An 11,315-nucleotide genomic window follows, 5' to 3' on the forward strand; every position below is an offset into this window, starting at 1 on the left:
GTCCAGCGACTAGTATGAGAGAGTGAGAGTGATAACACTAAATTTAACACACCTGCTCCTCCTTCACACCTGAGACCTTGTACCACTAACGAGTCACATGACACCAGGGAGGGAAAACGGCTACTTGGGCCCCATTTGGCCATTATCACTTAGGGGTGTACTCACTTTTGTTGCCAGCAGTTTAGACATTAATGGCTGTGTGTTTCGTTATTTTGAGGGGACAGCACATTTACACTGTTATACAGGCTGTAGACTCACTACTTTACATTGTAGCCAAGTGTCATTTCTTCAGTGTTGTCACATGAAAAGATATAATTAAATATTTACAAAATGTGAGGGGGTGTACTCACTTCTGTGATATACTGTAGCAGTCCACATCTGTTTCTTGAAGCTTTTCTGTCAAATAAAACAGCTGCTGTTAAAAGCTTAATAGTGTCTGTGGTGTTTAACTTCACTTCACAAGTCCACTGAAGAATAAACCTCCACTTTGAGTTCAACATCTGGCACCAATAGGCCACCATAGTGTCTTCAGTACCTGTGATAAAAGTCAATGGTACAAATCTTGTACACAGTGCTTGAAAAGAAGGGGTCCAGATGTATTATCGAGTTGTGTCTCAGGAGGTAGAGCTGGACTTGTCCCAACGGCAGGGCTGGTGGTTCGATCCCTGGCTTCCCCAGCCCACATGTTCATGTGTCCTGGGCAAGACACTGAACCCCAGGCTGCTCCCAGTGGCCATTGCTGTGGGTGTGTGATTGTATGTATCAGTGTGAACTGGATGAACGGGCAAAATATTATAAAGTGCTTTCACTTCATAGAAAAGTGTTTCACTATTTACCATTCAAGTGCAAAAGGGTCAGTATTCAGAGACTAGCTACACACTTTTCAGCCTCATGTACAGGCTATGACTTTTTTCAAAAATCTCAAAAGTTTTTTTCACTAGAGCAGTATAAATATTAGATATTGCATTGGTGCTAAGCCTGCAGCTGTGTACTCGTGTTTATGAAATGTAGTATCCAAATGGTGCCGCCTTTAAGAGCATGTTTCCCGTTTTAAGCAAACGAAGTGACAAACTGGACATTGTCCTTTTCTAGTGTCCTCTTCTCTTAAACTGAAAGATATTAACATCAGACTAAGTATTATTATGGTAATGAAATGTTCTTAAAGAGGGGTTCACTGGTTCGGGCACAGACACTGCTGTATTAGCTGACTACATTTTGGTAATGTGTGTTATAAAACTTGGCCACTGAAGAGGATCTGTTTGTCTGCATTGCTAGTTCTGTTGCAGTGTTACCTAAAAATATTTGCTGGCACATATTTCCCCATTGTACTGCATTTCTTAATGTGTTTTTAACCTAAGATTTTATGACAAAGTTAAGGTACTTTCACATTATGTGCTGAAGTCACTCAAATATGACTTTTTCCTCCTCCAGGTGACCCAGATTTGACCTTTTGACAGACATGCGAACAAACCAGATCAGAAGTTTTTGAAATCAGATCCGGTTCATATCTGATCTATGACTGTGTGACTGCTGTCAGAACAGTTGGATCAGAATTCATGTGGTTTAATGTTCTGCTCCTCTGTGCGTGTCACCTGTTGTCATCATTCAGTGTCATCCCCTCACAGACCAGTAAAAATAATCATGGAAGAGAGCAACGACAGCGATGGGGGGTCATTGGAGAGATGAGGATGTTTCACATTTGTTGGACATCTATGGTGAAACTTCTGATCAAGCCAAACTGAAACAAACTTATCATAACCAAGTGGTTTTTGAGGAAACTACGCAATTTGACTGTCGCACAAGTTGTTGTTGTTGTTCTAAAACAAACAAGGCTCATATTTTAGTTAAATCTGCACATGTGTGGCAGTTTAGGATGTCAGCGGGATTCAAGTTGGAGCTGGAATCATGTCACTGAATCTGACAAAAAGATTGAAATTGAGCTTTAAAGCCTATAATGCGATCATAGTATTAAGTCAGCTCCTGAGGTCTAGTGTAGTAATTGTGGCTGTCTTATATCTCTTAAATTTCTTCTTATGTTTATGGTTTGGCTCTGACTGTTTTTCTGGCTGCAGGTATTTGTGGAGTTTGAGAATGCTGTGCAGCGTTGCTCTTGGGTGCGGGTGTATGACGAAGTGGTGAAAGCTGTGTTGGTAGAAGACTCCATTGTTTGGGCCAGCCGGAGTGATGGTACTGGGATTACTGGTGCCCCAGCCACTGCCTGGCCTGCTCTGGTGAGTAATCATTTGGATAGTGGATGTGAATAACATGTTGAAGTAGGCCATAGTGACACTCAAAAAGTTAAGCAATTTACAATTTCTTGCTTGTACCACAGGTCAGATATGTAATGTGAACATAAAATCATGCAATACGTCGCATGCATTGGGATGTGTTTTGGGTCCATTTTAGATGTGAAAACAAATTGAAAAGAAATTGGATGAATCTTGATGTCAATTTCATACAATTACACATATTAGAAGGTTTGAAATTAGCATTCCCTCTCCTCTGGTGTCAGTTCCTGAACCCTAGACCGTTGTATGGGCTGCAGACACCTATCGCTGGCCAGGCCATTTGGCTGCACTTGTACTCCAGCTTCTGTCTGAAGTCACTTACTGTGGTCATGTGGGTATTATGAGCTGATAAATAAAATGATGTAAAATGGTTATTTTCCCATTGCTGATGAAATGAATGTAAATATGAGATATTTCTCTGCTGGGTCAAAGAATTTCATGGTGTTCTCTTTTTCCTCAGGCCTTCCGCTCCCTGGTGGACAGAGTGGGTTTAGGATCCTTGGTTCCTGTGGAGTATTTTGGAAACAAGAACTTTGATTTCCTGCCTGACAACAAAAATGTCCAGAGGTTTGAGGTGTGTAAGTTTGATTTATACAGTTTAATAATCCATAGGTAGTGTTGTTAAATGATAAAACAATTACTTTATAAACCATTTAGTTGATTGACAGAAAATTAATAACAATTTTGGAGTAATTATTTTGGATTTTTATTGATAAGTACCAAAAGCATTTTCTGATTCAGCTTCTGAGATGGCATTTCCCTGCTTTCTGTTTCAGTAGATTATAAATGTATAATTAATATATGAAATGACTTATTTGGGCTGGACATTTATTAATTTTGACATTGTTGAACTCAACAATAAACCAGTGCAGTTATAACAGCAGTGACTCTTAGTTGCAGCACTGGTGTGCTCTCATATAATATTCTCACACAATTTTTGAACCACATTATATCTGTACAGTTAGCAAAGTTTCAGGACAGAGTGCTCTGTGTCTTTGTACAGGTTGATAAAGACATAAGACACCCGTTGTTGTTGGAGCAGCCCTCCCTACAGGCTGCCATCTCCAGCTGGCGTACGGACTTTGAACTGCAGGAGATCTTCAGGAAGGGTGAGGCTCAACCTTGTTGTTTTCCTTTACCGTGTGTTTGTTGGGATGTTTTGTCTTAACAGTGTTTTCCACTAGAGTTTTTATTTGGGGCTCAAATTAGAAACCTTGCTGTTACTTTTCATAGGAAATTCATCAAGTGCAGTTTAAAAATGATGTTGAGCAGTGAATGCAGGTGGGCTAAGAACAGTGACTGCAAGTCATTGTGTTTCATGTTTTTTGATGAAACAGAATAGACACAATGTGCAACAGAGCTGGGTGTCCTGATATGGTAGTGAAGTTTTGAGTCTTCAAGCACAACTTATCTGCCCTGATTTAAATACAGTCTAGTGTACTGTCCATTCGACATCCCCTGTGTTTCATCTAAATCTGCCAGAATGCAACTCGAACATGTCACTGTTCCTACCTTCAGGCTCATTCAATATTCAAGGGCGCAGGGTTCGTGTGTACCAGCCAGAGTTTGAGGAATGCTGGGCCTCAGGACTGGTCTCACAGCACGACCATATCACACATCTTATGCAGATTACCTTGGACAAGGTAAATAATGCTTATGTGTTGCCTAAATATATTCTGGTCAGGGTGTGAAAGGAAGCCACTTAAAAAACACCTTTTTTCCTGTAGGGAGATGAAGCTCAGATGGTGGATCCTCGTGTGATGCATGTCATGCTGGCAGATGAGGAGGTGAGGTTGCCATACTTTAACAGTTCTCTGTAATTGGTTATACTGAGCTGTAAATTTTGTTTGAGGTTGAAGTATTTTCAGCATTAAAAAAATTATTACTTTCTGACATTTTCTTTCTTTTTAGCTTGGAAAGAATGGGCGGCGAAGGAAAGACAGTGAAACAGTGAAGGCCGATAGTGGATGCAGACGTAGGACTGCCTCCGGAGGTGAGGATGACTTCAACTTGAAACGTTTTAAAGGAGCAGGAGACGTGGGAGCTGATGCACAAAATTGTGGCGACACCAACAAAACCCTAGCGGAGGGGATGGGGATCTGGGGTGGTGACATTGGTGAAAGAGTCAGCAGCACAACCAAAAATGGAAGCTCTTCAGAAGGAACCGTTCCTCAGGGCCAAGCGTTGTCTCCCAGCACCAATTCTTCACTCCCAATGGATCAGTCACATGCTACTCCTCGTTATCCTGCCCACATCAAAGAAAATGGGCGCTCACTTTCCACACAAGGGGTAGCAGACTCCACCAGCAACCTTACTCACACCCCCACCCCTCCTCCTTTGAAACCAGCCCCTTCTCCCTTTTCCACCACATCTTTCCCCTCACTAGGCCAGATGCCAAACCTTGTCCCTGGTGCTCCTGCCCAAAAGGCCTCCACATCCCCTCAGCCAGACCGAGAGGAGGCCTCCCAGTCAGCCTATTCCAAAACAGCTGCTCTTGTTTCCCCGGGGCCTGTCACCATTTCCTGGTCGCATGACAGCAGCCCTAGTGTGGCACTTTCTGCTTCTGTGTCTTTTAGTCCTAAAGCCCCCACCTGGGGAAGCCAGACTGAGGTAAGCCAGTCAGCATGATCAGTACCATTATATGATACCTTTTGCAAGGCATCACAAGGCAAGGCATTTAGGTTCAGTTTTTAATATTTTACTTTACCACACTGTTTTGTTTCTTAGGTTTCTAAAACTGCATTGGGGTTTCGTTTGCCCCAGGCTGTGCCCACTGTTCCTGTTTTTGGAGATGTCACCTCTCAGACTAATGGAGCTCCTGCCCCTACCACAACCTCTCAGGACGCTCCCAGGTCTTTTGGCTTTGGCTTTTGTGGAGCAAAGAATGAGACTCAAGCCCAACAAGACCAAAACTTGTTTTTTCAGTGCATGACCCAGAGTTCTGGCTCCAGCCCTAGCCTGACTGCTGGTCAGGCCCAATCCAAGGACACCAATTACTTCACTGCAGTGTCTGAGAGCCTAAGTAAAGAGCCCCCATGCCTTTTCAAGCCTGCGGCCTCCACTGAAGGGCAGAAAAAACCTGAGCAGCACAAAGTGCTTGAGACTCATCCGACGGGAAATGGTGTGCTCAACAAATTGTCATCGGCCTTCCAAGGCATGGGTGGCTCAGCTGGAGGAAGAGGCTCCGAGCTAAGTATTGGTGGCCTGACTGTGGCCTCTGGAGTCCAAAATGTTTCTAAGAAGAGCTGTAATAATGGAACATCTGTGGCGGGCTTAGGGATGCAGTCTGGTTTTAATACTTCAGATAGCCACCAGAACCTTTTTTTGCAAGCCTCCAGCGAGCCTGCCAATCCATTTCTGGCATATGGGGACAAAACCTCCCACACGCCCTTTGCTGGTCTCAGTGGGGCTGAACCACAGACCCTGGGTGCTGCCTCAGACAGCAAGCCAAATCTGTTCACTATGGCAGAGCCACCTAAGGGGATTCTTTCTTCTTCTTTCCCAGCATTCTCAGCAGCTGCTTCACCCAGCTCTTCCTCATCTCCAGCACCGGGCTCATCTCTGAGGTCACAGAGTGAAGGGACTGTGACAGCAGAGGATCAAGAGGTTGAGGAGAGGCCTACATCCACCTCAGGCTGCCCCATGTTTGGAAGCACTGGCCCTGGTGGAATGGAGGAGGTGCCTGTGTCTTTTGACCAGAGCCAATCTCAGAAGTTTACACTGGAGGAAAGAGGTCAGTCGTCCAAACGTGACTCTGAATCCAGCAGCAACAGTGACCTGTCAGACCTCAGTGAGAATGAGGAAGGCCCAGAGAAGGGCCAGGTTCCAGGAGGGCCACCACACCCTACCAAGGATGGGGCCATGCAGCAGAAAAGTAAAGTCCAAGGAGCTGCTAAAAATCGTTCACGCAACAAGCCTTTCAAAGGTAAGTCTGGTCCACTGGTTAGAACAGAATCATTTGTGAGAACAAGCAGAATTAACATGAACTTGTCTCCTCCAGTTGGCCAGTCTGTGTTAAAAGACCAGAGCAAGGTCCGTCGTCTGAAGCAGTCTGGTGAGTCCTTTCTCCAGGATGGCTCCTGTATCAGTGTGGCCCCTCACTTGCACAAATGCCGCGAGTGCCGTTTGGAGCGTTATCGTAAATACCGAAGTACAGACGAAGATAGTGATGATGATGGTGACCCAAATGTTGCCTGTCGCTTCTTTCACTTCAGAAGGTATGAAGCAACAATGTCTTGTTTTCTGTATTTGAGTGTCATACAGGAAGGTTATCAGAATAAAGGAAGCACTCATCAGAAATCGTGATTTGATACTGAATTAACTCCCTCCCCCCACGATCAGATTGGCTTTTACCCGTAAAGGTGTTCTGCGTGTGGAAGGCTTCCTGAGTCCTCAGCAGAGTGATTCCATGGCTATGGGTTTGTGGCTACCTGCACCAGCTGTCCAAGAGGGGCTTGACCTTGATACATCAAAGTACATCCTGGCCAATGTGGGAGACCAGTTCTGCCAGTTGGTCATGTCTGAAAAAGAGGCCATGATGATGGTGGAGCCTCACCGTGAGTATAAAGATCTCTGACTGATCTCAGCTAAACCGATGTTTCCTTCACCTTATGTGTCTAGTAATCTTGTTTTGTGTCAACACTGAGCCTGTCAGAAGTGTCTATTTTATACTGTATGTAATCTTGTTGTTTTTGGTTTGTCTTGCAGAGAAAGTGGCCTGGAAACGAGCTGTGCGAGGTGTCAGAGAAATGTGTGATGTGTGTGAGACCACTTTGTTCAACATCCACTGGGTGTGTCGCAAGTGTGGTTTTGGAGTGTGTCTGGACTGCTATCGGCTCCGAAGAAACAGGCCAAGGGAGGGTGAGTCATTATTGTGACAACTGGGGACCCCTAGAGCCAGTTGAACTAGTTCAGTGTTGTTACTCTATTAACTGAACTGAACCGTGAAGATGTGTAGTTCTTGGGGAACCCCGCAGTGGGGTAGTCCCTAGAACTGTTTGGTCTGCAAGCACCTATTATGTTCTATCTTTTAGATGTAGATGAAGGTCTGGAGGATGAGGTTTTCTCCTGGTTAAAGTGTGCCAAAGGTCAACCTCATGAGCCACAGAACCTCATGCCTACGCAGATTATACCTGGGACAGGTAACACATACTTTGATTAAATTTTTAAAAAATCTATAAATCCACACCACTCAAGCATCAAGTATTATGATTTTGTATTGGTACATTAAGAATTGTGTTAATTGATTTTATTGCTTTATAAGCTCTTTACAACATTGGGGATATGGTGCATTCAGCGAGAGGGAAGTGGGGCATTAAGGCCAATTGTCCTTGTGCCAGTCGACACACCAAGCCTCTATTGCGCCCTAGTGCCCCCAATGGAATTTCACAGGTACTGCTGCACCACATCATTTTTTTGCTCAGTCTGCATTTCTGCTTTTTTACGTTTTTAACTTGAGTGCTCTAATATCTGGTTGTGCTTGTCTTGGCAGTCGACAACAGGCGGTGGCAGCAGCCTTGCAGCTGCAGCTTCTGGTCTCAGCACCACTCCAAAATCAGAGGGAGAAACACCAGCGATCAAAACAGAAACTACACAAACAGCAGTGCCATCAGACAGTGGGGGTGGGGAAATTGTGGGCAGTAGTTGTAACTCCACCAGTAGTACATCCTCCCACTGTAACCTCTCTCAGTCTACTGCCAAGGAGTCACGCTCATCAGGGGAAGGCAACAGCTCTGCTTTGCACTGGCTGGCAGACTTGGCCACACAAAAAGCCAAGGATGACACCAAGGGTAAGTAAGAAGAGGAAATGTTGAGTCAGTCTAATCTGAATGCACGTAGAAGTCAAAATCAGGATTCAAGTAACATCATCTTTTTGCCATCTTCTCCCAGAATCCGGTTCACTTCGCTCCATGATGAGTCGAGATAGCAGACCTCCGTTTGGCCTGGATTCACTTAGTGCCCTGTCAAAGCCTTCTGCTTCCAGCCCTAAGCTATTTAACAGTCTGTTACTGGGCTCTAACATGGCCCAGTCCAAACCTGAAGGGTCCAGTCTCCGGGATTTGCTCAACTCCGGACCAGGCAAACTTCCCCAGGGCCCCGGAGAGAGTGGGGTACCATTCCCTTCCGTCTTTACCTCAGCAGGCGTACGTATACAACTTTTATTATTCAGTGTAGTTTTATTATCCAAGTGTACACATCTATACTAAAAGGAATATCAGTTTCTGAACCAGTTCATAAACACTTCAGTCAGTTCACACCTTTACACAGGTTACATCTGTTTAAATATGGAAAGTGTTTTATCATGTCAACACCTAATTATGTTTTGGTGTATTATTGGCACATCTCTCCTACAACACTACATTGATAATTAGTATACTCTCAAACTCTAGGGAGTCAACTAATCTCACTAAACTCACCTCAACATTTTCAACAGGAGCAACAGACAAGGTAAAAAAATATTAAGATTAGACATAAGGTGTAGTAACGAACCATAACATTCACTTTGAAAATTCCAAGGTGGAAAGTACTAAAAATACATTTTACTTCTAAAAAAGATGAAGCTTTTACATAAGATTATTAACATGTAAATACAATTATATTAACTTGTAAATGCAACTACATTGCTGGGTAACACAAACCTTCTCTTTGTCAGAGTGACAAGCTGAAGAGCAGCCTCCCAAACTTCCTGGACCACATTATTGCCTCTGTTGTGGAGACCAAGAAGGCAGAAGGCCGGCGCAGTGGGGGCTCTGAAAGTGGCGAGCTTGGTGTGTTAGGGGGGCGCAAAGATGGTGTAATGGGCCTTAGTGTTTTGGAACCACATACCTCTCATTCCTGGTTCTGTGACGGACGACTCCTCTGCCTACAGGATCCTAGCAACAGCAATAACTGGAAGATCTTCAGAGAGTGTTGGAAACAGGGACAAGTAAGAAGCACAATTGGTTATTAACTTATTATTAACTTAGGTTGTCTCAGAAATGTGATAAAATACAGCAGAGCCAGATTGTGCTGGGTTAGAACTTTTACTGCACTGATCCTGCCATCTGTCTAATCTCTCCTCTGTCCTTCTCTGTGTCCAGCCTGTGTTGGTGTCGGGGATACATAAACGTCTGAAAGCTAATTTGTGGCGGCCCGAAGCCTTCAGTGATGAGTTTGGAGACCAGGATGTAGACCTGGTCAACTGTAGAAATTGTGCTATCATCTCTGATGTGAAGGTGCGAGACTTCTGGGACGGCTTCCAGGTCATCACCAGTGAGTGCCCAAACTACTTTCCCTAAATCACCATCAGTGTTTGGCTTGATGTGCTGACCGCTATATTTTATTGCCAGTTTCTTTTATGCCAGTCAAATGGTAGCTAATGGTTTTTTTTGTGAATGCAGAGCGACTTCAAGATGCTGATGGCAGGCCCATGGTGTTGAAATTAAAGGACTGGCCCCCAGGTGAAGACTTCAGGGACATGATGCCCACACGGTGAGGAACCCAGAATTAGTTGCTTCTTATGTTTATCGTGCATTTGCTCGCCAAACCAGCCATCCATTTTACCCCCATTGAGGTTATTTACAAATATGCATTACAGTAGTTATCATCATTATTATTACCAGAGGTTGTACTATGTGACTTATATAAATAAAACAGAAAAAAAGATGTAGGAATGTCTTACAAGCTGAAATGAGTTTCATTTTTTAAAAATGACAATCTATAAGTAGCATGTGGAATGTGTTGCATGTATAATGGATTTGTGAGAAATTTCCTACAAGACAGTCAGTAAATTTACTGTTTATTAGCTTGTCCATGTTAGTGATCTCTAGGCCATTCTGTTGATTTGATGATTTGTACATTATTGTGTAAAGGCACAAAACACACTGGTGAATCCTACTTGTGTAAGGTCAGTAATTTCTTTGAACTCTCATGTTTCCCAGGTTTGATGACCTGATGGAAAATCTGCCTTTGCCTGAGTATACAAAAAGAGACGGTCGTCTAAACCTCGCTGCTCGTCTGCCCAACTTTTTTGTGCGTCCTGACCTTGGACCCAAGATGTACAATGCCTATGGTGAGAAGGATTGGCTGAGTCTGACACGTTTCATTCCTTTTCAACTAATCTCCCTCACCCTCCCTCCATTATATCTTGTATTTGTCTTCATCTTGATCTTCTGCGTCCTTCATTCCATCAGGCTTAATCTCGACTGAAGACAGGAAAGTGGGAACTACTAACCTTCATCTGGATGTGTCTGATGCTGTCAACGTCATGGTCTATGTTGGCGTACCTGAAGGAGATGAAAACCAGGAGCAAGGTCAGTAGACTTAAACACAGATTTTATTTCTGTCTCTTCCTCTCTGTCTTAAGTCTCTCACTCACACACTCACATTTAAATTACATTCATTTGTAGCACGACACTGTTAATTGAGCCACTAAATGTTATCAAAAGCACAACTTAGTTCCTAAAACAGTAATTTTATTATGTAAAAATAATGTATTTACCATGTCACATGCAAATTATTTGAGTTTTCCCCATACCAAATCTAGAACATTTTATATAAGTAGGATATAAAAGAGAACTAATTTCAAACTTTGGATATTACCTAGTCGTCTTTCACCTAACTGAGCCCTCGTGAACAAGCTTTATGAGTATGTTGAGAGCTGCGTTCCATACAGCATGCTTTTAATGTTTTCATTGCTTCAGGCTTAATTAACTTGGATAGGACCATGAAAAGACCCTCCAGTGGGTCTGTCATTTACATTGTGGCAAAATTTCTCATTCACAGAGGCAGATATCTCTGGACGCAAAGGTCTGTAGACTTTCAGTTGTATCACTTCAGTAGCATGTCCTTCTTCTTGACTAACTCCCGGTCTTCACTCCTCCCCCCCATTTTGTGTTATTATCTGCGCAGTAGGGGCCAGAGCACTGGGACCTGACTGGGCTGTTAGTTTCTAATGTGGCATGTTTTTTGTACCCCACTCAACATTTCCATGTATTTGCAGTCTTCATTAACATCTTAATCAAGTTAGGGACGTATTGAAATTCCTGC

General features: G+C 43.5%; 1 protein-coding gene across 2 annotated transcripts in view; it reads left to right on the plus strand.

The window, feature by feature from the left end:
- Positions 1-11,315, plus strand: part of kdm3b (lysine (K)-specific demethylase 3B) — a 19,081-nt gene that overhangs the window by 4,200 nt on the left and 3,566 nt on the right. Inside the window, exons 2-21 of one of the 2 annotated variants that reach the window (XM_020622528.1) lie at positions 2,073-2,231; positions 2,749-2,862; positions 3,292-3,397; positions 3,807-3,931; positions 4,016-4,075; positions 4,200-4,898; positions 5,016-6,213; positions 6,289-6,505; positions 6,630-6,844; positions 6,996-7,148; positions 7,322-7,429; positions 7,552-7,679; positions 7,780-8,077; positions 8,178-8,431; positions 8,941-9,213; positions 9,368-9,539; positions 9,668-9,758; positions 10,208-10,338; positions 10,460-10,579; positions 11,052-11,075. In XM_020622528.1, the coding sequence (XP_020478184.1) occupies positions 2,073-2,231; positions 2,749-2,862; positions 3,292-3,397; positions 3,807-3,931; positions 4,016-4,075; positions 4,200-4,898; positions 5,016-6,213; positions 6,289-6,505; positions 6,630-6,844; positions 6,996-7,148; positions 7,322-7,429; positions 7,552-7,679; positions 7,780-8,077; positions 8,178-8,431; positions 8,941-9,213; positions 9,368-9,539; positions 9,668-9,758; positions 10,208-10,338; positions 10,460-10,579; positions 11,052-11,075 (4,645 nt within the window). The remainder of the gene's footprint in view (positions 1-2,072; positions 2,232-2,748; positions 2,863-3,291; positions 3,398-3,806; positions 3,932-4,015; positions 4,076-4,199; positions 4,899-5,015; positions 6,214-6,288; positions 6,506-6,629; positions 6,845-6,995; positions 7,149-7,321; positions 7,430-7,551; positions 7,680-7,779; positions 8,078-8,177; positions 8,432-8,940; positions 9,214-9,367; positions 9,540-9,667; positions 9,759-10,207; positions 10,339-10,459; positions 10,580-11,051; positions 11,076-11,315) is intronic. The other variant, XM_020622529.1, reaches the window with a different exon arrangement.

This window comes from Monopterus albus, unplaced genomic scaffold (assembly GCF_001952655.1).
Source record: "Monopterus albus unplaced genomic scaffold, M_albus_1.0 scaffold282.1, whole genome shotgun sequence".
Taxonomy (NCBI): Eukaryota; Metazoa; Chordata; class Actinopteri; order Synbranchiformes; family Synbranchidae; genus Monopterus; species Monopterus albus.